General features: G+C 52.2%; 8 protein-coding genes across 8 annotated transcripts; 4 read left to right on the top strand and 4 right to left on the bottom strand.

Moving 5' to 3' along the window:
• Positions 1-31: 31 nt before the first annotated feature.
• Positions 32-1,328, top strand: BDV17DRAFT_272162 (ATP-grasp domain-containing protein). Its single transcript, XM_073758860.1, has one exon. The coding sequence runs from the start codon at positions 107-109 to the stop codon at positions 986-988; it is 882 nt and encodes a 293-aa protein (XP_073612229.1). The 5' UTR covers positions 32-106; the 3' UTR covers positions 989-1,328.
• A 364-nt stretch (positions 1,329-1,692) lies between these two features.
• Positions 1,693-3,336, bottom strand: BDV17DRAFT_283953 (cytochrome P450; the record flags this gene model as incomplete). Its single annotated transcript, XM_073760451.1, has 8 exons — positions 1,693-1,782; positions 1,874-1,998; positions 2,145-2,289; positions 2,349-2,459; positions 2,559-2,954; positions 3,013-3,087; positions 3,118-3,169; positions 3,233-3,336. 8 exons carry the CDS (start codon positions 3,334-3,336, stop codon positions 1,693-1,695), a joined length of 1,098 nt encoding a protein of 365 aa, XP_073612228.1.
• A 720-nt stretch (positions 3,337-4,056) lies between these two features.
• Positions 4,057-5,189, top strand: BDV17DRAFT_294451 (putative nucleoside-diphosphate-sugar epimerase; the record flags this gene model as incomplete). Its single annotated transcript, XM_073762838.1, has 3 exons — positions 4,057-4,079; positions 4,132-4,337; positions 4,390-5,189. The coding sequence occupies 3 exons, from the start codon at positions 4,057-4,059 to the stop codon at positions 5,187-5,189; spliced, it is 1,029 nt and encodes a 342-aa protein (XP_073612227.1).
• A 456-nt stretch (positions 5,190-5,645) lies between these two features.
• On the top strand, positions 5,646-12,817 carry BDV17DRAFT_294450 (putative THO complex component (Rlr1); the record flags this gene model as incomplete). Its single annotated transcript, XM_073762837.1, has 2 exons — positions 5,646-10,498; positions 10,549-12,817. The coding sequence occupies 2 exons, from the start codon at positions 5,646-5,648 to the stop codon at positions 12,815-12,817; spliced, it is 7,122 nt and encodes a 2,373-aa protein (XP_073612226.1).
• A 2,758-nt stretch (positions 12,818-15,575) lies between these two features.
• Positions 15,576-18,232, top strand: BDV17DRAFT_283950 (beta-glucosidase H; the record flags this gene model as incomplete). Its single annotated transcript, XM_073760450.1, has 3 exons — positions 15,576-15,642; positions 15,736-16,342; positions 16,393-18,232. The coding sequence occupies 3 exons, from the start codon at positions 15,576-15,578 to the stop codon at positions 18,230-18,232; spliced, it is 2,514 nt and encodes an 837-aa protein (XP_073612225.1).
• Positions 18,233-18,280: 48 nt separating this feature from the next.
• On the bottom strand, positions 18,281-20,801 carry BDV17DRAFT_272148 (uncharacterized protein). Its single transcript, XM_073758859.1, has 2 exons — positions 20,084-20,801; positions 18,281-20,028 (listed from the first exon to the last, which is right to left on the bottom strand). Exons 1-2 carry the CDS (start codon positions 20,153-20,155, stop codon positions 18,799-18,801), a joined length of 1,302 nt encoding a protein of 433 aa, XP_073612224.1. The 5' UTR covers positions 20,156-20,801; the 3' UTR covers positions 18,281-18,798.
• Positions 20,802-21,545: 744 nt separating this feature from the next.
• met2 (homoserine O-acetyltransferase) lies at positions 21,546-23,610 on the bottom strand. Its single transcript, XM_073754999.1, has 3 exons — positions 23,406-23,610; positions 22,960-23,350; positions 21,546-22,906 (listed from the first exon to the last, which is right to left on the bottom strand). The coding sequence occupies exons 1-3, from the start codon at positions 23,434-23,436 to the stop codon at positions 21,856-21,858; spliced, it is 1,473 nt and encodes a 490-aa protein (XP_073612223.1). The 5' UTR covers positions 23,437-23,610; the 3' UTR covers positions 21,546-21,855.
• Positions 23,611-23,734: 124 nt separating this feature from the next.
• Positions 23,735-25,575, bottom strand: BDV17DRAFT_272144 (NAD(P)/FAD-dependent oxidoreductase). Its single transcript, XM_073758858.1, has 3 exons — positions 25,196-25,575; positions 24,837-25,126; positions 23,735-24,783 (listed from the first exon to the last, which is right to left on the bottom strand). Exons 1-3 carry the CDS (start codon positions 25,482-25,484, stop codon positions 23,962-23,964), a joined length of 1,401 nt encoding a protein of 466 aa, XP_073612222.1. The 5' UTR covers positions 25,485-25,575; the 3' UTR covers positions 23,735-23,961.
• Between the last annotated feature and the right edge of the window lie 16 nt (positions 25,576-25,591).

Genomic DNA, 25,591 nt, shown 5'->3' with positions numbered 1-25,591 from the left:
TCCTACCTATGTCTAGTGGATCAAGATGAAGCGGATCCTTTTCTTGACCACCGTCCCACCAGCTGTAGTTGACGAGTACATTTCCAACGATGACTGGTCAAACGAGATGCTTCCCACGCGTCTTACAGAGTTGGGCGCCGTGGTCAGCATTAAATGCTGGACAGCCGAGGACATTATACCTGCCCTACTAGACAGTGACCTCGCGACCTTCCTTTGGGCTGAAGACTATGTCCAACATCCTGATGCCTTTGCCGAATTTCTCAACCAGGCTGAGGTAGCAGTTCAAGCATACGCTGGTGTGGCAGGGAAGGTAGCTCCTCGCATGCTCAACAATATTCCCTTCGTCCGCTGGAACATGGACAAGAAGTATCTTCTCGACATAAAAGACGCTGGTTTTGCGATACCGCAGACAGAGATCCTCGATACAAAGGCATTTTCCTCCGTTGAGGCGCTGCACTCCCGCCTCCAGCTCTTCCAACAATCTGGCTCTATCATCCTCAAGCCATCCATCTCGGCTTCTTCAGGGAATACGCACCTCATTGCCGAAGTTTCCGCACTATCACTGAACGATCTCGCCTATCTGGATTGGTGCATTAAGGGCTCTTTGACAAGCTCGCTCGTCATTCAGCAATTCGAGCCCGCCATTGCCCTTGGCGAGTATTCGTTTATCTTCATTGCGGGAATTCTCACGCACGTTATTCTAAAAAGTCCAACAGAAGGGGAGTTTCGGTGCCAGCCGGCGTTTGGAGGGCGATTGAGCCATGTGCCGATTGGGGAAATTAAAGAGACCCTTTTGTCGACGGCGAACAAGATCCTGAAAACTCTGACGAGCTGGTTTGGGGAAATCGGATACGTGCGTGTAGATGGGTTGCTCCCTGATGATGGCCGGGGCTTTGTGTTGATGGAGATTGAGGCGATCGAGCCTGAGCTGTATCTTAGGTTTGGGGGCTTACAGGAAATGCTTTCCCTTCTGCTAGCGAGGGGATGATTTGATTATTGTGGATGATTTTGAGGTTGTTTCGGGTGGTGCTCGGGGCTCGGGTGCTTCCCTATCAATGAGCATGCAAGAAGACTGAGCTAGCTGTAGATGAATGATCAGTCTGTGATATTCTGATAGAGGCCTACTGTACGCACAGCCTCCTGGCTACATGCACACCTATTTTAGCTATATAATCACCTTGGTTACTGCCTGCGTTGTGTGTGTAGGGGGAAAAAGGCCTATCATAGTGGAGGTAGAGGGGTCAGCTCGTGGGTATTCGGACAGTGACCTCGAACCTTTCCTGGCATGCAGGTGGGGTAGATACCATCTATTAGGCAGCTATATGAAGTTCTTTGGATACCTTCTAGCTTTCGATATTCGTCATGCGCGGCTCTATATAGATGGGACCCCAGTGAGTACCCTGGAACTGGCCTCGGAGACGTTCACCGGAGGGTTTTAGGGGCAGTGATAGGTACTACACACCACGACACCAACTCAATAGACTGGAACGGCAGAGTCGATACATCCAATGGCCAAGGAGAGTCGAAAGCCGTGAGGTGGCAATCAGCGTTTCCCATATGGATTAACCGTAGCTGAGGCGTTATTCAATTCGCCCACGCCACACAGGTGCTGCGGGCTACCTACATATACATAGCAACGTGAAAATTGATCAAGAGCAAGTTCCGTCATGTTTGTGACCTGCTAAGTGGTCACTATACTCGAAAACTGAATCCTAATATTGATTGGTTCAAGCCAGGAACTAGTATGCCACTCACTACCGCTCGTTCCCCGGGAGGCCCCCGCTAGCGATCTGTTCCATCATATACATTGTCAGGGGCATTGCCATTGCCACTGTCTTTTTTCCCAGTAGGACTATGGTACCTTTGCCCTCACCATGGAATGTCCCGTCTCAGGGAATGGAACTCCTAGATCTCTCGCAACGCGGATATTCTCCTCCGTTATCTCGTACAGCTCGTAGTCGAAGTACATTGCGAAGGCGGCGAGGGTGAAGTAAAGTTCTGCGTAGCCCAGGATTTGCCGAAGAATTTAGTATCAGGTTACAAAGGCAGAATTCCGGGGATAGGGGGAAGAAAGGAGGGAGGGAGGGAGGGCTGCTACGTGTAGGCGGCAGCGCTTACTTACTTGACGCTAACGCACTGTCGACTTCCCTTCCCAAATGCGGTTATGAATCGCGTCAAGTTCTCACCCCTTGCAGTTGCTTCGATCCACCTGCCTGGATTGAAGCATGTAGGGTCTGGGAAGAGAAATGGGTCCATGTGGACGAAGTAGCTGGACATGCCGACGAGTGTCTGACGGTGTCTTGTTAGTGATGTATTGAGATTAGGTACCTGTATAGGGAGCGGCGTACTCCGGCTGGGATGGTATAGTCTTTATACTTCGGGGTTTCATATGTTGCAATGCGCGAAGGACGGATGGAAAGGCCGTGTGATAGGCGGAGGGCTTCGTTGACGACCGCAGTCTGTCGATGTTATCTGTTGTCAGTATACCTTTCAGCTGTTTCTTACCATGGGGATGAGCTGATCAGATACGGTAGCTGCTCAAGCTGGCTCCAGGACACTGTCTCGATATTCTCAATGTCACTGTCTAGAAGCTCGGTACACATACTGGACAAAATGTCCTTCTTGTTGATAATATGGAACGCAGCAATCGTCAAGGCATTAGCCGTGGGCTCTGTCCCGCCACTCAGCAATATCATACCCTCGTCATGGATCGTTGAGAGCGTACGTTCACGAGCCAGGATCATTGTGTCGGTAAGCGCATCGAACATTGTCCCTTCTTCTTTCTTCGATTCAGCCCTCCGCATCGCTTTCTCCGACTTCTCCGCGATTCGTTTCTGGATCCTCGCCATAACCGCGGTCGCTGATTTGACTAGTTCAAACGCCCAAAAGGGGACATGTTGAATAAGCGTCAACACGAATGGAAACAGCCGACTGACATGGTCTAGTTTCTCGGTCTCCATGATCGCGTTCCGTACAGAGCTGTGAAAGTTTCATCCTCGAGGAAATCGAAACTCTCGTCATGATGATATCCGAAGTCAAAGCTGCAAAGGCTGCGCTGAGATCAACCTCGGTTTTCGTCTGATAGAACTACAGCAACCGCTCCGTGAGCCTTTGCACTTTTTCCCGTATCATCGGCGAGACGTTTGTGATAGGGCGCTTCGAGAAGAAACTGCTCAATATACCGCGGCGGAACCGGTGGAGTGGTCATGGTCAATGGTTGGCGATCATGGACGTGGGAGACCCGAACATTCCGACAAAGTTGGGGTCCTTGTTGCGCTTTCTAGCACTGGACGTGTAGATTTGGTCATAATGCAACGGGCAGTCCGTTCTGGGCATACTGAGCGAACTAGTTGACACCGCGATGGGGTCGTGGGTCAGAGTGCAGAAGTTCCTGGGAGGCTTGAGTGACAAGAAATTATCTGATCGCGTCGGCGAGTTTTTCAAGGGATATGTCCGGTACCATCTTTCTTGCAGTCGGTATAAGATTGGACCGGTTTGCGCGGAGTCTGGAAATCGAGAGCTGCTGCGATATCACCAGATGAGCCTGGATGTGCTGGGAGCGCGGTCGGGCGCCTTCGCCAATAACTCAATTAATGTAGCCGATGGCAGATAAGTGTAGTTGCAGTCCAGATTGAGTTGATTGATGATGATCGTGGACTTCAACCATCCATGCTGACTTGATTCAGTAAGAGAACTGGCAACCTGAATATCGGGAGCGCGAAATCATATACATTGAAGCTGCCCCGGCGCAGGTCAGAATCCATCTCTTCCCTGTCCTTCAGGCAATAGAATCTCTTAGGGGGTCCACTGACTCATTTATGAGAGGGAGAGTTTGAATCGCAGGAAGGGACGGGATTCTCCTCTAGGTACATGCAGTGAACCCCACACGGTACACACCCCACTCTTCAAGCTTCCCACTTTCGATTTCAAAGCATCCAATGATGCAATAATTTTATAAGAAAGCCCTTGGGCCACCGACATCGTCCTACTCCCATCTTCTTCATTTACAACAATCTTCCCAGCTAACCCCTCAGTTCTATAGTTGGTTTCGCAACAATGGCGCCTCTGAAGGTCTTTCTGTGAGTAACTTTGCCTTTTCAAGAAGCAGCTCCTTGCTGACCACCTCGATAGCACTGGAGCAACTGGATACATCGGCGGAGATGTCTTCTATGCAGTAACCCAGGCTCACCCTGACTGGGAGGTCGCCGTCCTGGTCCGCAACAAGGAGAAGGGACAGAAGCTTGCGAGCGAGTATCCCCGGGTTAGAGTTGTCCAGGGGGACTTGGACTCATCCTCTGTCATCGAAGAAGAGACCAAGAACGCAGATGTCGTATTCCGTGGGTAAACCTATGTATTTGAAAGTGGATCATCATATTAACATATTTGCAGACTGCGCCGACTGCGACCACGTCGCATCTGCCGAGGCCATCGCCAAAGGTGCTGCCCACCACACTGCCGACAAACCTCTCTGGTTGATTCACACATCGGGAACCGGCATCCTGACGGTGGAAGACTTTCGTTCCAACACTTGGGGTCTCGAGCGGCCCAAGCAGCATGATGACTGGGACAATGTCGACGAGCTTCTAAACCTCCCCGACGACTCGCTCCACCGAAACGTAGACAAGATCATTATTGGCGCCGGACAGCGCAACCCTGACAGCGTCAAGGTGGCCATTGTATGTCCGCCCACAATCTACGGGCCCGGCCGAGGACCTGGAAACCAGAAGAGTGTCCAAGCATACTGGCTTGCTGCTGCTGTCCTCAAGAGACAGAAGGGATTCCTTGTCGGCGAAGGAAAGAACTACTGGCACCAGATTCACGTGCAGGACCTGAGCGACCTATACCGCCTACTGGGAGATGCGGCTGCTGCTGGAGGTGGCAAGGCTACCTGGAACGACAAGGGGTACTACCTCGCTGAGAACGGCCCGTTCGTCTGGGGTGATGTTCAGAGGGCCGTTGCCAAGGCAGCCTATGAGAAGAAGCTCATCCAATCGCCTGATGTTGAGCCCATTCCAGACGAGGAGGTCACGAAATTGAACGACTTTGGTCTTTATGCTTGGGGTAGCAGCTCGAGGGGTTGGTCCCACCGTGGCAAGAAGCTCTTGGGCTGGTCGCCCAGCAAACCTAGTCTGCTGGAGCTCATCCCGTCGATTGTCGATATTGAAGCTAAGGACCTGGGACTGGCGTAGACATGAATAATGGGCGATCAATTTAACGAGTACGTGATCAGATTGAGAACGAATGAAAATATCATCAACATGCGTTAAGAAGAGAAGAGTCCAATCGTGTCGGCCGCTGTCCGTTTAGACGCGGTTAGCGTAGTAATCGCGCCAAGCGCAACCTTCTTTGTTAGCGCGACTCCCAGCTGCTGTCTCAGCAATTACGTTCGCCAGCCAATTCCCGACATTTTCCTAGGAGTCGCGGCTTTTCCATCCCGCATAATACCTACCTAGGTAAATCGCCAATTGCTGCAGGTTGTTACCCCCCTGATCGTCAATCCTCAGTCCCATACACGCGTTCTCCTCTCCGGCTGCACTCCACAGAGCTAACACCCTCCACCTCCAGGCTAGGATCGCCCAATGACTCGCGATTTGTCGGCAACACACCGGTTCTCTACCTGACCATAAGCTTTGCGAAAAGCTGTCATGGCCCCAGGTACCGGGGGCAAGCGGAGAAAAGTCGAGAGGTCATGGTCCAACGACTCCACCAACGACGGTCAACGCCCTTCCCCCCATCGCCCCGGCAATCTCAACATGGCGCAACACAACGGCGGCTCGCAGTCGCCCCAGCCTCGTGATAATTCTGATGGGCGCGGACGGTCACGGAGGCAATCGAGTCGAGGTGGGAGGCATAACGCGGGAAGGGGAGTGAGTAATGATGCTCAGAGTTTTACGGGCAGGAAGGACACAGCAGATTCCTCTGCGACACCGGATCAAGCAAGACCTAATGGGACAACGCCGGCGCCCGCCCAAAGTCAACCAGCTCAGCCTGCTGTTCCAGCTGCGGCTCCGACACAGACGCAATCGCCGCAACAATTGTCGCAAACCCAGCCAACACAGACTCCGCAGTCGCAGATGTCGCCGGCCGCCTCTGTAATGCCTGCTAAAAAACCTTTGCCACCTTATAAATATGATTATATATCGGACGAGATAAAGGAAAATTGGGCGGCTGGTGGGAGACAGACAATTGTTGACAGGGGGTTACAGGCACGGAATGAGCAGGACATCGTGACGTTAACATCGCTCTATCAAGAGCTTATCCGGACCGCTCTCGATGGACGGCTGCATCCTGAAGAAGCTGGAGCAACCATCAAAGATATCATTGGAGAAGATGTTGCCCCGGAAGTTGACATGGATACCCAGGAACAACCATCCTCTTTTTTCGTCTCTCGCACGCTCTTCCTTGACACCTTGTCTATCGTGACTGACTCTGATACCGCAAACGATGCGCTCAAACCCCTCGTTTTCTCGACCGGCATTAGCCCCGCCCTTATGCGATTACAACTCGAGACGCCCCTTCTTCAGTCGCTAGGTCTCCTCCGTGACACATTCGCGCGCATGGGAATCCGGAAGCAGACCAACCTTCTCTACCGACAGTCAAACTATAACTTGCTTCGCGAGGAATCAGAAGGTTACTCGAAACTCTTGACTGAACTCTTCACAACTAGCAACAACGAACCCCCTACCAGCGAGGTCGTCGAGGACACATTTGAAAGGGTGAAAGCGATGATTGGTGCATTTGACATGGATGTAGGCCGTGTACTCGATGTCACGCTTGATGTCTTCGCTGCGGTGTTGGTCAAACAGTATCGTTTCTTCGTGAAGCTCCTACGTGCAAGTTCCTGGTGGCCCAAAGAGAATGCATGTCATAGCAGTGATGGGACGCAGCGCGAATCTGGACTCCCAAATTGGGCTTTACCGGGCACACCTAGGTGGCAAACAACTGACGAGGAACGAGCCGCGGCTACGGAAGCAAATTCAGAACGCGACCGAAATTTCTGGGATCGGGTTCGGGAAGTGAAGATTAGGGCTTTCTTCGAGATAGGTCGCAGACCGGTCTCAGAAGCGGAGCTCAAACAGTTTCTCCCTGAGTCCAGCAACCTAACTCCAGAGGAAGCCGATATCCGAAGATGGATCAAAGAAACAGGGACTTTGCCGCCCAAGGGAAGCCGAGTAGCGGCGCAACTTCTAGGCTTCAAACTTCGCTTCTACTCTTCCTCAGCCCGAGCAAAGTCAGATGTTCTACCCGATAACCTCATCTATCTGGCGGCTTTGTTGATCAAAGTTGGTTTCATCTCTCTCCGTGATCTATATCCTCATCTTTGGCGACCCGACGAAACCATGGACGTTTTGAAGGAAGAGAAGGCAAAGGAAAAGGCCGAAAGAGACAGGGCGGCCCGGCCGGGTGGTGGAGTGAATGCTCTCATGGCGGCTGGCGCTCTCACAGACGATACACTGCCTATTCCCCGTATGCGAGAGTCGGAGGCTCGATCATCCACTCCAGGCAAGGATGCAGAGGCAGAAAAAGCCGCTGCGGCGAAAGCAGATGAGAACGAGCTCCCGGTACCTTCAGACCAAAAAGTTCTGCTGCTGAAGAGTCTACTCGCGATTGGTGCAATTCCCGAATCACTATTCATTCTGAGCAAATTCCCCTGGCTCATGGACCTCTACCCTGAGCTTCCCGAGTTCATCCACAGAATCCTCCATCACTGCCTGAGCAAGGTCTGCGCTTCTGTGCGCCCAATACCTCCGATTGACGAGGTCCGAGAACAAAAACAAATACCGAGTCATGACCAAGCGGGTGTACCCAAGGGCCAGATCAAACTCGTTGACGCGCCACAAAGACGGGTGTTGCGATGGGCCCAGCTTGATAAAGAAGACACGAACGATGGAACTGATTACAGGTTCTATTGGGACGACTGGTCTGATAATGTGCCTATCTGTCAATCTGTCGACGACGTCTTCGCCCTCTGCGACACTTTCCTCAACATATCTGGACACAAGATAGGGCAGGATCCGAGTCTTTTGACAAAATTGGCACGAATTGGCAAAGGCAGTCTTCGAAACGATGACTCCACGGAAAACAGAACTCGTTGGCTAGACCTCTGCAAACGGTTATTGCTTCCTGCAATCAGTCTTACCAAGGCCAACCCCGGCGTGGTCAACGAAGTTTTCGAGCTCATTAGCTTCTTCCCCAGGGACACGCGGTATAACATGTATTCTGAGTGGTACTCTGGTCAAACTTCTCGGCTCCCCGACATCCAGTCTGCCTTTGACCAAGCGCGAGCGGAAACCAAGGACGTTTTGAAAAGGCTAAGCAAGACCAACATAAAACCAATGGCCCGCGCATTGGCTAAGATCGCATACGCAAATCCTGGTATTGTCATCAATGTTGCCATCAGCCAGATTGAATCGTACGAGAACCTCATTGAGGTCGTTGTGGAGTGTGCTCGTTACTTCACCTACCTCGGGTACGATATACTCACCTGGGCCTTGATCAGCTCTCTCGGTCAGAAGGGACGAAGTAGAGTCCAGGAAGGTGGCCTGCTCACAAGTCGATGGCTCAATGCCTTGTCCACCTTTGCTGGGAGAACTTTCAAGCGATACTCGGTGATGGACCCAACTCCCGTCCTACAATATGTTGTCGAGCAACTTCGTCAAAACAACTCTACCGATTTGATTGTTTTGGAACAAATGATTAGCTCAATGGCTGGAATCATCACGGACACAAACTTCAACGACTCTCAAATACAGGCAATGGCAGGTGGTGAGATTTTACAGTCGCAAACCATCCTCCAATTACTGGATAAACGACACGAATCCAAAAACACGTCGAGACGGCTTATGAAGTCGCTCACCACTTCAAAGCTTGCGGGTCAGTTATTGATTGCCATCGCCCAGGAACGTCTTACCTGCATCTTCAAGGAATCCGAAACGTCTTCTGAGCTCAAACTACTTGGTAACATATTCGACGAAATCCATCGCATTCTGGCCCAATACTTGGACCTTCTCCGAAGCAACCTATCCGTGGAAGACTTTGACTCGTTTGTTCCCGACACTGCAACTCTGATCAGGGATTTTGGTATCCAGCCTGAGGTTGCTTTCTGGATCCGACGCGAAAGTGTCGCCCAGAGGGTCATCGATTTCGACAAGGCATCTCAAGATACAGTCATTGCTGCCAAAAAAGAGAACCAGGATGTTCCGGCTCTAAAAGCAGAGGTTGAGAAGATGGAAGGCACGGAAACCGAAGCAGAGGCCCCGGAAACGGACACCGGCGAAATGGATGTCGACAAACAGCCTTCTCAAGACTCCGAGTCGACGCCGGAGCGGAAGCCGGCATCTGTTCCGAACCCTATCATGCAAGACCTTCAAGATCAGATCAAGTCTGCCCTTCCCGCCCAAACTTGGAGTATAGTTGGTCTGCCATTCTACGTTACGTTCTGGCAGCTCTCAGTCTACGATTTACACATTCCCCAGAAATCATACGAAGAGGAGATTGAGCGGTTGAAGAAAAGAGTGGTCGCAATAGGCAATGATCGATCAGATATCAGTCTCGCAGGAACTCAAAGGAAGGAGAGGGAGAAGAAGCAACTCACGCAGCTTCAGGATCGGATCCTGGAAGAGAACAAATCGCACCTCGTTGCTTATGGCCAGACCAGATCCAAGCTACAAAAGGAGAAAGAAAATTGGTTTGTTGGGATGCGAGGCAAGGCCGATTCTCTACATATCGCCTTGTTAGAGCAGTGTTTCCTACCTCGTCTATTACTCTCCCCTATCGATGCGTTTTATTGTTTCAAGATGCTGAAATTCCTGCACACCACCGGCGCTCCGAACGTTCGCACTGTTGGTCTGTTGGACCAGTTATTCCGGGAGCAGAGGCTCACCGCTCTGATCTTCCAGTCTACCTCCCGGGAAGCTGATAACCTCGGTCGATTCTTGAATGAAGTTCTTCGTGACCTTGGCCGTTGGCATGCCGACAAGGCCGTTTACGAGAAAGAGGCCTTCGGGTCAAGGAAGGATCTTCCCGGCTTTGCCATGAGCGTTGATCCCGAGGGCAAGCCCACAAACTTCCTGGACTATGAAGACTTCCGTCGTCTGCTGTACAAATGGCACCGCCTTATTTCTTCGGCGCTGAAAATTTGTTTGAATGGCGGCGAGTACATGCACATTCGGAACGCTATTAGTGTGCTCAAAGCCATCGTGCAAAACTTCCCGGCTGTCAACTGGATTGGTCGAGACATGCACTCGAGCGTGAACAAACTCAGTCAAAACGATGAGAGAGATGATGTCAAGATCCCCGCTGCCTCTCTCATCGGTGACCTCAATCGCCGTGAGAAAAAATGGATGCTACCTCAGGCTTTCATGATTAGCAACCAACCACTCCCTAAGGGCAGTCAGCCAGCTGACAAGGCTGGGAGCACGCCTGCTTCACGGCCCCAATCAACCACTCCTACCTCATTCAATGCTGCCGCCCCAGAGTTTAAGCCTTCCGGTGCCGAGTAAGTGTTGCAATTCTGTGTCCAGGAACCATCCACTAACCTATAAGCAGAAAGGTTACCAAGAAGGAAGGCCTTACGAGGCAGGAAGTGGAGGATGGAGAAATTGAGGACGCAAGAATGGCCGATGCGCCCAAAGACGGCGCGGCCACTCAATCAGCACAAAAGCCAGCCGAACCCGAATCGCAACTTCCGGAGAAAACAACCGGCCAAGCCTCTGCTAACGAGGGCCGTCCAACAAGTAGCCAAGGTACGACGAACGATTCTACCCGTAGGGGTGAAGCTGGACGACCCTCTCCCGCTCCTGCTGGAACTCAAGCACTTCCCAAAGCCCCTGAACCCCGAAGGCAAGCGAACCTACCAAAGCCTCCCGATCGACCAACACCAGGTGGAGGCCAGCCCTCGCGTTCTCAACCACATACACCGTCTCACTCTTTCCGAGATGATAGGAGACTGCCACCTCGTCCCGATATTCTCGAAGACCGACGGGACCGCCTATCGGACTTTCCCCGAGGTGGCCGCCCGCCTCCCGACCATGGCTACAGCCGATCGTTCGAGCCTCCCATGAGTGATAGTAGGGGCTTCGGACGCCTTGATAGGGATTTCCCTTCGAGACCACCACCAGCGGAGGAGCCATTCCGTGGGCCACCTTATCGGGATGGGCCTGATAGGCCTGGTCGTCCCCGCCCGTTAGATGCTCGTGACAGCCTTCCTGGCCCCCGTCCTGGGCCGCAGACGCACCCCGATCGGGCAAATTTGATCCCTGATGTCCCAGAACGACCGGGTGACTACCGTCGAGGAGAAGCAGTGCGCCAGGATAGACCCGATCGGAGATCTCTACCAAACAGGCCTTCATCACCTCCAAACTTAGACCTTCCGAGCCGTCCAGAAAGATTCCCGTCTGATACTCGCAAAATGCCTAGTCATGCTCCGCAACCACGCGGCGAGGACTTGCCGAGAGGACCACGCAGTGACCGGTTGTCGCGCCCTTCTATGGAAGGTCCAGAGTCCCGCGACGCACCCCCCGGGCCTGATCTTCCTGTAGGGCGTTCAAGACAGGCTGACTTGGTGCCAGATATACCTTCTGGTCCGAGAGGTAGGAATGCCACTGGCCGAGGCGGGCGAAATCCTCCGTCCCAGCCACCAACAGGTCCTCCAGGAAATGGCCCGGCCTTAGCAGATCGTCCCACGCCAACGGGACCCGGACGGCAGGGAATGCGAAGCGAGCAACCTCCTCCAGACACTGGATCCCATGCGGCTGATACAAGTGGGATGCACCCTGATCGAATCAAGGCTATGCAACAACAAACCCCGGGTGGCAGTTCACGATCTAATCCTCCCGGACCACCGCCTATTGTCCCACCATCAGGGCCTCGTGGCGGAACGGGTCCGTCTTCAACGTCTTTGCCTGTCACTCGTGGATCACCAGGTGGTCCAGCCTTTAATGGCGAGCGAGGACGAGGCGACAAACGGTTTGCCGGAATTAACACCACGCTCCAACAGTCCGGTGGCCCTACCATTCGGGGCCGCGGAGCCAATCGACAACTCGCTAATCAATCCCTAGGGAGCTCTGAAGAAGAGCCCCGCTTTGGGTTGTCGGCCTCCAGCAAACCCGACCTTCTATCTGGAAGGATATCTGGACATGCCGAGGACGATGGGCCCTCTCGAAGCCGGGGTAGCAGCGGCCGTAATGGACCGGTTGACGAAGCTAAACCTGACGACCGCCGCTCACAGCGCTACTCAGCTGACCGGAATCGGGATCCAGAACGAGAACGTGATCGACGAGGAGGTGATGATGAAGGCTCACGGAGCAGCGGTCGGCGCGAAGAAGGACGAGATCGTAACCGCGAGCGCAGCCGTAGGAGCGATGCACAAACGGGAGCCCCTCGAGAAGAACGATATGAGTCTCGCGAGGAATCTCGCCGTGGAGTTGGGCCTCGCGAGGATAACAGACGCCGCCGTGACCGGGACACCGGTGGTCCAGACGCTTCCCAAGAGCACGAGGGCCGCCTCCGACCTCCCTCCTCGCATGGCAGCCAGCCTCCTCCCCCGCCCCCTCCGCCTCCCCCTCCTGCCGGTCCTGAGAACGAGCGGCGCTGGAGCAGCAGTGGGCGAGAACCTCGAGACCGCGACCGTGACCGCAATCGTGATCGCCCACCCCGGGACCGCAATACCCGCGAGACCGCCGGCAGCGGAAGCGGAAGCGGACCTCATCGCAAACGCGGACGACCAGGAGATGATGGCGGACACAGTGACGCGAGCAGTCGCGGTGGCGGACGTGGGCTCGGTAGCGAGAACAAGCGTGCTCGGCGGGGAGCTTAATACATATACTCTATTGTCACGCTCTCTCTCCTCTCTTCTCTCTTCCTCTCTTTTCCTTTTACTGTTTTCCTATCCTACCCATGTCTGGATTTTTGGTAATATCATATAAGCATTGTTGACGGTGTTAAGCTATTTGTCCTGTTCCCCCGGGCTTTCTCATTGCATGGAGCCAAATGAACTGTGTTTTTCTTTTTCATCTCTTTCACTCTATAGGGGTCGCAGTTGAAGCAGTGGAAGAGCATGAGTGTCACGTTATGCTATGTTACGAGATTTAGGCCCCAGATAGTGCTACTAGATCTCCTTCGAGCACCAAACACGAATTTCCTTCCATGTCTGACGATCCTAGATTTGTTAGTAGCTAAATAGGCAAGTGGTCGGGGGCACCTGAAAGTTAATTAGGGTAGTCCGTGGCAAAGGTACTATTTACCTTTAATACTAGAACTAGTTTCTTGGTTCCAACCAAATAGCAGACATAGTATTTGAAAACAATCCAGAAGGCTTGTTCAGAGATTCCAGCCATTGAAGAATTCGCTGGATAAGCTGTGACTGGTGTTACCCAAAGATATCTAACGGATGCTATTTGGCGCGGCCAGGCTTAGCAGGTCCTCCAAGGGATATGACTGTGTTTCTAGATGACTTTACATTGCTCCCTACTTATTATCCAGAAGCAGGTCGAGCGATTCCGAAAGAGAAAATTAGATTGACACGGTTGATTTATCGTCAACATTGAGAAAAAAGGGTCGTATCTTCAGAGCAGGCGCCGCACTACTCCTAGAAGGAGTCTGTCTCACTGTTTATTGCGGAGAATAGATAGGATAGCCTCATTAAGCCGGAGCCATATTGACGCAAAAAAGAGGCCCGGAACCCTAACACGTTCCCGTCCTCGTCCGCTTGGGCCAACTGAGAGATAGCACGCTTTATTTTTATTCATCTGCACTGAGCACTGGGTCTACATACGAAGTGATAATGCAGATACGTGAAAAAGATTCTCTACTTTGTCGATACTCACGAATGGTTAGCGATATCTTACTCTGCAGTGTTGGCGAGTGTTCAATACCCATTGGGTTCCGGACCCCAGGATATTCAATATGGATGGGCCTTTGTCAATTAAGCCTTCTCGTTGCATTGGTAGTTGCAGAAAGATGTGCATCTCAGTATCTTACCTCAGGTATGACAATAACTGCTTTTAGTTCAAGTCTGTTGCGACCTCGAGCACCTCACAAGAGAGGATCACTTGGTTCCATTTCTTTCTACCATTCACGTCTACAGATCCTGAGTCTGATCAATCCTTTGTTCATCTACCAGCAGTTTCAGTCTTTTATCCTTAGACTTATCCTTATACTATGACGGGAGACCGGGCCAGGGCCTCGAACATGTTATCCGTGGCAACATTCTAAGCCCAAAAACGAAAAAGATCATAAGGCCGTTAAAGAAGCAGAGAGAAGGACCTGGTAGAGGATGAGGAATGTGCCGTGCCCTGGGGTGAACTGGGCGGAGTGACAAGGACGTTCAAGCAGGGCTCCGATGCCTTCAATGCGCTCTTCTACACCTCAAATTGCTACGGGGTTGGCTGGCTGCTTCTCCGGCATAGAGCTCAACTAAGGATCGAGACATTTTCCGAGACAGTGATTTTGGCGCGCTGGTGAATCGTCCCTCTACCATGAAGATGAGCCGGTTACGCTTCATACTGAGAAGAAACAGCATTGAGCCGGGGCCAAAGATGCGATCAGTTTCTGGCCTAGCCTTGGGCCCTTCGAACAGGTGCAGAGAAGGTAGCAGTGAGGGAAGGTTGGAAGGTTCGACAGGATATTCTTGCAATCAAACCAAGGGAGTCGGTTAGAGGGATCCATTTTGTCAAGGGGGAGAAACTTCTGCCGAATGCTCTTCTTCTCTTGAGGGATAGGCTCACTGCGCTTTAAATTGGAAGGCGCCCATTCGGACCGACAAAGAAGCAAGAATCAGAATGTTGACTGTGGTCCTTTGTTCATTGAGGTTCCCTTCCCCGCCTCCCCAATTCCAACTTCTGAACCTCGAGCATCAGGAAATCAAAACTTTGATCTCAAGACTACAAGAGCTGTTGCGCGCGCCAGGCAGAACGGCCCGGCACTCCGACTCTCCCCCCACCTACCATGGAGATGGCAAACTACGTACATCTCCAGCCAAGCCGCCGGTTGATCTTCGGGCCATCCTCCGTTCTCTTTTCAGTTCATCTTCCTCTCCATCGTCTGCTCTCTGCTCCACCGGCTTGATCCCGATTATGTCTACCGCATATCCTCCATAGTGAAGGTACCCTACCCCTCCAACCCCGCCAATTGCGTTTTCCCAGCCCGTTTCACCATGGCAGAATCTCGGCGTTTAGACCCACGATGACTTCCAATTCAGGAACTTCAGCCAGCAGTTCCAGAACTGATCATGGGATGGCCTGAGCCGTGAGGGGTGTGGGGCTTCGGTGTACTTCTGCAGTGCGAGGATCTGCTGTCGATAAGATGTACCTGGGTACGTGCCCGCTCTTCTGCCCACCTGAGCTCGGAGTATCGGCGCGATGGAGATGGAGCTGCTTATTTAGAGCTCCAATTCCTCGACAGGCCCTCATCTATTCCCGATTGTTGTCTTGCTTCGACCGTGTCTTCTTTCTGTTTTACCTTCCATACTAACTCTATCTCGAAGTAAAGTGACCTTCAACGAGTTCATTCCCATTTCTCTTCTGCAGATCGGAAGAGGCCCCTAAGGCTATCCCAACGTCCACCAGACCTTCACAATGCCATTGGACGTGGAGAAGGTCATTCAAGAGCTCAGGCTCGGCGAGAAGATTGATCTCGTTTCTGGTAAGCAACATTGAGTCCAGACCGAGTCGTGTCTGCCTGCTTTTTGCTCTCCACAAGCTAGGCTGGAAGGGAAGCTTACATGTCTCTTCCTAGGGATCGACTTCTGGCACACCGCACCCGTCCCCCGGCTGAACATCCCCAGTCTGCGCATGTCCGATGGCCCGAACGGAGTCCGCGGAACACGGTTCTTCAACGGCGTGCCTGCAGCATGTTTCCCCTGCGCGACAGCGTTGGGAGCAACCTGGGATACTGAATTGCTTCACAAAGTCGGTCATTTGATGGGCGAGGAAGCTATTGCCAAAGGTGCACACGTCATTCTGGGTCCCACGATCAACACACAGCGCTCGCCGCTGGGCGGTCGAGGATTTGAGTCTTATGCTGAGGATGGTGTTCTCGCTGGTCAGTTGGCTGGTTACTGCTCCAAGGGTATCCAGGACAAGGGCGTTGCGGCGTGTCTCAAGCATTTCGTGTGCAATGACCAGGAACACGAGCGGTTGGCGGTTGACTCCATTGTTACTGATCGTGCTATACGTGAGATCTACCTCTTGCCCTTCCACATTGCAACAAGGATTTGCCAAACGGCGACTGTTATGACTGCCTATAACAAGGTCAATGGAACGCACGTCAGTGAGAACAAGAAGCTCATTACGGATATCCTTCGCAAAGAATGGGGTTGGGATGGCTTGGTCATGAGTGATTGGTAGGTATCGCACACTTATTTTACTTAGTACGTCACCTAACATCCTGCAGGTTTGGAACATACAGTACATCGGAATCCATAATTGCGGGACTTGATATTGAGATGCCAGGAAAGACACGCTGGCGTGGCGACGCTCTGGCACACGCCGTATCATCGAACAAAGTACACGAGTTTATTCTAGACGAACGCGTCCGCAACGTCCTGAACCTTGTAAACTGGGTCGAACCCTTGGGTATCCCCGAGAACGCCGAGGAGAAGGTTCTCAATCGGCCGGAAGATCAGGCCCTCCTGCGCCGTGTTGCTGCTGAGTCTGTTGTTCTCATGAAGAATGACAACAACATCCTACCATTCAAGAAAGAAAAGTCGATTGCTGTCATTGGACCAAATGCTAAGATTGCAGCCTACTGTGGAGGAGGCTCTGCATCGATGGATGCTTATTACACCGTCACACCTTTCGAGGGCGTGTCTGCACAGAGTAAGGGCGAAGTATATTACACCGAGGGGGCATACTCGCACAAAGACCTTCCATTGATTGGTCATCTGTTGAAGACGGATGATGGCAAGACTGGCTTCAGGTTCCGCGTCTATGATGAGCCTGCGTCCAGCGCTAAAAGGGAGCTCCTCCACGAGCTACACCTCGTTTCGTCTATCGGGTTCCTCATGGATTACAGACATCCGAAGATCAAGTCCTTCCTCTACTATATCGACATGGAAGGATACTTTACCCCCGAAGAAAACGGCATCTACGACTTTGGCGTCGTCGTCGTCGGCACCGGCAAGCTCCTTGTAGATGACGAAGTCGTAGTCGACAACACCAAGAACCAGCGCCTCGGCTCCGCCTTTTTCGGCAACGGCACCGTCGAAGAAAAAGGCTCCAAGGAACTCAAAGCAGGACAGACCTACAAGATTACCCTCCAGTTTGGCACAGCACCAACCTCCGACATCGACACTCGCGGGGTGGTCATATTCGGCCCAGGTGGTTTTCGCTTCGGCGCAGCGCGCCGTACAACGCCCGAGGAACTTCGCAACAAGGCCGTCGACCTCGCCAAAAAGGCCGACCAGGTCGTCGTCTTCGCAGGCCTCACCTCAGAATGGGAAACAGAAGGCTACGACCGCCCAGACATGGACCTGCCCCCCGGATCCGACGAACTCATCTCGGCAGTCCTAGACGTAAACCCCAACGCCGCAATCGTCATCCAATCCGGCACCCCCGTGACCATGCCGTGGGCAAACAAGGCCAAATCCCTCCTGCAAGCCTGGTTCGGCGGTAACGAGTGCGGTAATGGAATCGCGGACGTGCTCTACGGCAACGTTAACCCCTCCGGCAAGTTACCTCTCACTTTCCCCGTTCGCCTCCAGGATAACCCGTCCTACCTGAACTTCCGCTCTGAGCGCGGCCGCGTCCTTTACGGCGAGGACATCTATGTCGGATACCGCTACTACGAGAAGGTCAACACCGCGCCTCTCTTTCCCTTCGGACACGGCCTCTCCTACACTTCCTTCTCGCGCGAGGACCTCAAACTATCCACAAGCCCCGAACAACCCACACTAACCGACGGGGAGCCCATCACCGCCACCGTCAAAGTAACAAACACGGGCTCCGTCGCCGGCGCAGAAACAGTCCAGCTTTGGGTCCTGCCTCCCCCGACGGAAGTCAACCGACCCGTGCGTGAACTTAAGGGTTTCGCGAAGGTTCGTCTCGAACCGGGCGAGAGTAAGACCGTCGAAATTGTCGTTGAGAAGAAGCTCGCGACGAGCTGGTGGGATGAGAAGCGCGAGGCGTGGGCGAGTGAGAAGGGAGAGTATGAGGTTCAGGTTACGGGGACTGGGGAGGGAACTCTGAGTGCGGCCTTTAGTGTTGAGAAGACGAGGTTCTGGACGGGGTTGTAGACGCGTCCTCTTTCATGCGTGTTAAAGAGGGTATGACGAAAATCTAGGTTGACTTATGAGCTTGAGTAAATTGACGAGATATGTTTACAACGGACCATGCCCCCTTCATGAGATTGATTATCTTTTCACACCTATTATGATTGTATACATATATATCCGAACAAGCAACTAATTCTGCAATATTTGTACTGTGATCCAGCCAAATTCAGAAGATTGTCTTCACTCTAGCAGAGCAACCTTAGCCCTAAAGCTGCTGTTGCCAACCCAACCGACTATGGTCATACAACCACCATCACACCTTACCAGCATGCGATGTCTTCTTTCCACCTTGATCTGACAAGGCAGGAGTGATTCATTGAGTAGCGGTCGTTCCTTCTTTCCCCCGGATTCACTGGTATGTCAAGAAAGATAAGTACGATAGAGAGTCGCTCCTTCCGGTTTGGCCAGGTCCGGGTCGTACATCCCATCAATAAGGCAGGTGCGATGGGTATGCTCGTTCCTTCCAATCTAGCCAAGATAAAATCGCGCCTTCTCAGGAGCGGCACTGGCCCCTTGAATACAAGGAGCTACTCGCTTCGTTCACGGGAGAAGAACCTGCTTATCTTCCCGAAACGCGGTTTCCCATCTTTCAACTTTTGGAAACATGTAGTTTTGTTCTGGATCCGGTCCTTGCGCTTCAGCGCGTCGAAGTCAGATTTTATACCTGACCGTGCGAGGCCGAGCCTTGACGGTGGTCGGGCTTGCGAATTATCATTGTGGCTCCGATTCCTGTTGGTGCTGTTGACGGTGCCGTGTAACCTCTCCTGACGTCGCGGCGCTGGGTTATATTTCATGAATCCCGGCGTCATTTTTGCGATCACGGCTTGCTGGAGCACCTTGTTGCGGTGGGATTCTTCGTCTGAGGTAAGGAGGCGGGCGCGGCCGGTGCTGTCGATTATGATGTTGCGGGTCTTGGAGTTATCTTCTAGTCCGGATTCGGGGTCGGATGTGAACGCTGGCTGTTGGTGTTGGTATTGAGTGATGGCGGAAACTCTGGAAAGCCCTAGGCTTGGAGAGGGTTGGGTTGAGAGAGTTTCGCAGGATAGATTTGTGATTGCCGTGCTGGGTGGGTTGAGGAAGATGCCGACGTCGCTGTCATTGGAGGTATGTGCGTTCTTTTTCTCTTTCGTTTTCGCTTTGTAAGGTGGTGCTTCTGATGAGGTCTCAGTAAGGAAGGCTTTTGTAGCTGTATCCTGCGGGTCCGCTGTTATGGAGACGCCGGTCATTGAGTGCAGTTCATCTTGCTTAGGGCTATGCGATGAGGATTGCGTGCATGAGAGCTCCGTAGTTTTGATAGCACTGGAGCAGGATGTGCCGGTTCTAGTGTTATTAAAGACTGATCCGGTCGTCGTGTCGCCCGAGTCCGATTCATGGCCAGAGTGAGAGTGAAGCACTCGCATAGTCTGCATGCTTGGTTGCTGTGTAAGTCCTACCCCGGAATCATACCCAGTGACAAAGGCCGGTACCTCGGCCTTGGAGGTGGGATATTTCGAGGCGAGCTCAGGCGTGATTGTTCTTTTCCCCACAGGCTTCTCTCGTACACCACGACAAGTTGCTTGATAGTCAGGAGGAGACGGGATTCCTTGCTCAATTCGATACGCAAGCAAAGAGCACGCATGTCTGACTTTCGACTCCAGCTCTGGGGAGATTTCCTGACGGCTAATAAAAGGTGATTGGAATTTGGTAGGGATGGGCGTGTCGGCGAACTCGTAGTACCGGGTAGGTCTCTCATCTACTGGCACTGCAAACGTTGGTTTCTAGACCCATGTTAGCACTTGCGAAGCGGAGGCTACAGTAAGTGAACATCCTCACCTGCGAACCAAACAAAAGAGTGAACGAAGCGCGCCTCTTCAGCGCGGTTTTCTTGGATAGTACAGCATCCATATTGCGGGCAACGTCATGCAGTCTCGAATGCTCAGGTGTGCAGTGTATAGAAGCTCCCACCGAACCGAAGTATATGTAGTCGACTCACCCACAAGTCCAACAGCTGTCGGGCAACCAGTGCCAGGCAACAAATGGGTACAAAAGAGAACAATCAATGTGTGCAATTAAACTCGTCCAAAAATTAGAAACACAGAAAGCGAGTGCAGTGTCCAACGCAATGTGAATGGATTGGACTGGAATGCGGGGAGATAAACAATGCAGGCGCAACGCTAGAGTCAAGCTTTAAGCGATTTCGAGCGGGGACTCAGAGGGCCAGCTCTGGCTCCTCGTGGGCGATGTGATAGCGAATCCAAAAACAGCGAAATTCAAGAGTCAAGCCTCAGGCGCATCTGCCACATACGTAGTAAGGAGCGCTTTGGCGGGGGATGCGATGGAAGGCAAGGCAAGCAATGCGGCTGTGGGGTTGAGTGTGGCAAACAGGCAGACAAAATGGGAGTAAATGATCGACTGAATATTGACGAGTGATTGAGAGGAATGATAGCCCAAAAAAAAGAAGGAAGAGAAGAAGGAATGAATGTGGTGTTGCTGAAAAGGAGAAGGAGAGAGAGAGAGTTGAGTAGAGAAAACAACAGCAAGCAGCCCAAGGTCACACAACGTCACGAGGCTGTGAAACAAGCGCCCCTGCACTCTCTCAACTTAACCAACTGATGCTTGCAAAAATGATCTCACTCTATTTGCTATGTGTTGAAACAAGTATACAGAGTCCAAACTTGGCCTATTGCCTGACTCGGAGAGCGCATCGTCATGGACTAATCTAGGAGACCTGTGCTGCGCTACGGATGCAAAGGATGGGAAGCAAGCTGCAAGCAGATTTGGGCTCCTATTCGAGGATGGCGATCTCGGAGTTGCGGGCAAACAGATAGGGCTACGATTGTAGCTCTTTTGTCGCAGTGCATAAGACTCGTGCCATATGGGGTCCCACACGGCACCACCGTCATTGCACGATAGCCAGGGCACGAACTTGGGCGGGAGGGTTACAAGTTGCAAGCCATACCTGGGCGGGGATCTGACCTGTCTCATCAATAGAGGGATCCTTGGACTTGGTCTATTCGAGCTCCTGCAAGGGGAGTCTGGCTTTCGAAAGGGATAACTCAACAGGGTTGGCGGAGGATCGTCTTTTTATGACAGATCATAAGGGTGGATAGATCATTCATATGACCATGAACTGAGATCATCCCGGACCTGGTCTGTTATTATGGGCGTTCGGTCGTCCATGAGCTACGCAGAGGAGGCTGGAAAGAAAAATAGGATGAAATGCGTTCATTATGGTACGCGAGCTATATGTTGTAATATCGGACAATGTCCGGTTTTCGGAAAGATGGCCCACCACCCTCACGAATTGGTTTCGCAAGTGACCGCTTGGTCGAGGGCTTGTGTGATGGGGAGCAGTTGGATGCTTCTTTACAGTCTGACCTATGATGTTGGTTACGAGAGAGGCAGTTGGATGCTCATCTCCCTGACTGGTTAAGAATGAAAATAACAAGGCTGCACAACTACTCCTGGGGAGCTCTGAGATGGCGGAGTGCCGGCCCGCACTCTCAAGGCCGAGAGGGGGCGTGGGACCCTGCTCATCTGCAGAGCGAAATTGTGTGAAGGCTGCAATTACTGCGCCAACGGGTAGTAATCTGCTAGATTACCTTTTACCAAGCGGTGATATCTTCGACCTCCGCTTCGCCGAAGGTGCTGCTCTTGGTTAGCTTGCCAACGCCGTCGATTGCGGCGTCATCGGCGGGGGTCTTGGACATGATGTCGGGTAGGACTTCCCGGAAGAACTCCAGGATGTACCGGTTGACCTGCTCGAACTGAAGCAGGAAGGCATCGTGACCCTCAGGACTGTCGATGCGCTTCAGTCTTGAGTCGGGAATGCCCTCCGCAATTTCTTGCTGCTCCTCAAAAGTAAATAGACCATCACTCTCAATACCAAGTACTAGCGCAGGTTGCTGGATTTGCGAGAGTGCTTCGCGAACGGAGTTCTCGGAAGTCGCACTGACCCTGTGGCGGGAGACGTCATGTGTATCCAGCTTGCGAGTAATCGCGATGTAACAATTGGCGTCGAACCGTTTCACAAACTTGTCTCCTTGGTAACGGAGGTAGGACTGGGCAGAAAAGTAGGTTGCAGGTCTCTTCTGGGTGCTTCCGTTGGGGCTGTCGATGGTTTTGCTGAAAGTCTTTGTCCCAGAAAACTGTGGGTCCATGTATTGCACCTCGGTCTTCTCCGCTGCAGCAGGAGCAGGAGAGTTGCGACCGCTAGGACTCCATTTGCCCTTGTGGCCATCATTGTGAATTGCCCAATGCTCGTTTGGAGGAGTAGGAGTCCTCTCCGTGCCGTTGATGTTCTGTCGTTTTGACGGGTCGGGGACGTTCCTCCCGAAACGAGATTCGAATGAGTTACGGCTGCGGTACGTTAAGAGGGCCGACATCCGGGCAGCCCCAAGGCCAGCGGCAGGCGGGTTGTCAAACGAGTAATATCCGTTTTCATACTTGGGGTCACTGTAGATGCTCTGGCGCTGGGCTTCTCCCCAGCTAATGCACCAGGCGGAGTGGCGGGCCGAGGTAGCGATAGGGACGATTGCTCGGACATAGTCTTTTCCAAAATAAGCATACTCAAGGGTAAGCATGCCGCCCATCGATCCGCCAACCACCGCTGCGACTTGCTTGACGCCGAGATTGTCGAGCACGAGCTTGTGAAGTCTTCGTCGTGTCAGCAAACAACTCCTCGTGGTATAACTTGAAAATTTACTCACTTCACATCGTCACGGACAGTTGTGAGCGGGAACTCCGGACCATAAAGGCCATTCTCTTGCTTTCCATCCTTGTAGGTCACGGCACTTGCGCTTCCATAAGGACTGCCCAGACTGTTAAGGCAGACAACGAAGAACCGCGAGATATCAAAGGCCTGCCCCGGACCACCAAGCAGAGGTCCCCACCAATCTGCCACATCTGCGCTACCACTCAAAGCATGGCAGATAACCAAAGCGTTGTCACCTTCGGGTGAAAGCTTTCCGCGAGTCGTATAAGCAACGGGGACATTGTGGAGGGTGACGCCGGATTCCAATGTGAACGAAGGGACAATAACGTATGATTGATTTGTGATGAGCGACGCGAATTGGTTCTCAGGTTGGGAGTCGACCCTCTCTACGGGATTTAGTAGCTGTTCAACACAGCAGGGGACATAGTGGGGGATACTGACGGAGGGGCGCGGTGGGGGTTTCGGTGGCCATAATAAACCACTCGTTGGCGGCGGAGAGAAAATGTGATAGAATTGCGCAAAAAGAGACGACCTGATATTGAGGGAGAAGGGAAAAGATAAAAAAAAGTAACGAAATGGCTATGCTCTCATCATTAACAGACTTTCGAGGGGTAAAAGTGGGCGCTTTATAGCAGGAATTTTGTCCCAAGGACCCAAATGGCGATGATGACTCTTCTCCGAGACCCGCCATCAGAGGCCAATTAGCTGTCGGCCAAATTCTGCATTTCTCGGTGCAACAGATTATCCGTGCCGATCTGTATGATTGCATTCCTGCAACTGCGTATTTCATCGTATTCGTCTTCAACGACATTTGAGTCATTGCAAGTCTACCTTGTATCTAGCTCATCTATACGATCAAGCATACGCTTGCAAGGTCATTGGCCCCTTGTCGAAGTCTATAGGCCATGTTGTGAGAGCCCAGAGCAGCAGTGCGGTTCATGGTCGACAAGCGTTCATCGCAAGTCCATCTCGTATCTAGCCCATCTATACTGTTCACTTAAGCGAAAATATCACCACCTTCAGGGCCGTCAGCCGCTCGTTGGAGCCTTTCGGCCGTAGACTTGAACACCCGAGGCAATTCGGTTTGCTCGAAACTCATCCCGTTCAGAACCATTTCAGCCAGTGCTTTCGTTGCAAGGAAAATAACCGGCATACCATGCCCATCATACCCCGCGCATATATATCTCCTAGGCTGACCAGGAACCTCACCAATATGAGGAGCAGAATCATACGCGTATCCCATAATGCCGGTCCAGATCTCTTTGACGTACGCCTGGCTCTCGTCCCACCCTCTAAAGGTTCGTTGCATAAAATCATCATAGTAGTTTCTCGCCGGCTCAATGAGCGTGCTGTCGTCAATCATATTATACCACTGTTTCCTGTCATCCTCGAAGCTATACTGTGCACCTCCGACAATGGCACTTCCATCCGGGCGTGTGATCAAGTAACTCTGCCCGTTAGCCTCCTTGTTTCTGATCAGATATGAATACGGTAGGAACGGGGCGTCCTTGCCCTCTGGAAATGTGATGTGGCAGCAAATTCCTCGACAGGGTATGATGTTCGCCGCGTACTGCGGTAGGAGCCCGGAAGTGTACGCGTTTGTCGCGTAGACTATTTTTGATGCGGTAATGATACCTCGGGGGGTCCGGACATAATGCAGGCCATGATGGGAGTCCACTGAAATAACAGAAGTAGATGTCTGCACATTGACCAGCGGCGACTCCGTGATTTTCAATAGGAGCCCTAGTATCAGTTTATACGGCCACAGCGTCCCGGCCGTGTACGAGATACACGCTTTGGCACCCTTGACTCCAGATATCTAATCTTCTTAGCCGGGTACTCATCCATTCAAACAGGGGACAGCTTAGATACCTTCTCTGCATATTTCTGAGGCGTATAGTGGATGTCAGTGGTATACTCCAGCCCCTTCGCAACAAGCGCCTCATAAGTCCGCTTTGCCTTCTCGCCATCCGCGTCGTTCAGGTAGACATTCATACACCGTGTCAAGTTTAGATCACACTCGATATTTTCTTCGGCAACAAGCTCCTTGAGAGCTTTGACATGGGCGATTTCGAAATTTGCGACCTCGGCGCCAGCTTCAAGGCCATACCTGTCGATGTACTTTGGAATATTCCCGTATAGATCGGGCCGAAGATGGCCGCCTATATACAGCCATTAGAAACCAAATGTTTATCCATGAGTCAGACATAGTTTGGCATAGGTTCATGTACCATTTCGACCTGTAGCTCCTGAGCAGATCTGCCTTGCTTCGAGGACGGTGATTGCGGGGTGGGGCTGGTCGGAAGACGAAAGCTGTTTATGTAGATGATATGCGAGACTTATACCGGAGTAACCTGCGCCAATGATCACGATATCGCTATGCTGAGGCAGGTCTGGAGTAGTACGGAGTTGGTCGAGCTGGTGGAGTTCTGTGCGCCAGAAGGACTCTGTGGAGTTTTCGACTGGTAGGAATGGTGGCAATGGAGTTTTATCGGCCATGTTGAGGTTGACTTCTTTCATTATGGAACGGTTTAACGGCCGAGTATAATATTGCCATTACATGTGCATTGATGTTCAGTTTATCTTAGAGTCGAATGGCAGAGGGGTGCGGGGAAGTTGGGGCCTTA

The sequence above is a fragment of the Aspergillus undulatus genome (genome assembly GCF_047715775.1).
Source record: "Aspergillus undulatus strain CBS 261.88 unplaced genomic scaffold BDV17scaffold_54, whole genome shotgun sequence".
Taxonomy (NCBI): Eukaryota; Fungi; Ascomycota; class Eurotiomycetes; order Eurotiales; family Aspergillaceae; genus Aspergillus; species Aspergillus undulatus.
The sequence above is the reverse complement of the archived record's forward strand: the minus strand, read 5'-3'. Positions and strand labels throughout refer to the sequence as shown.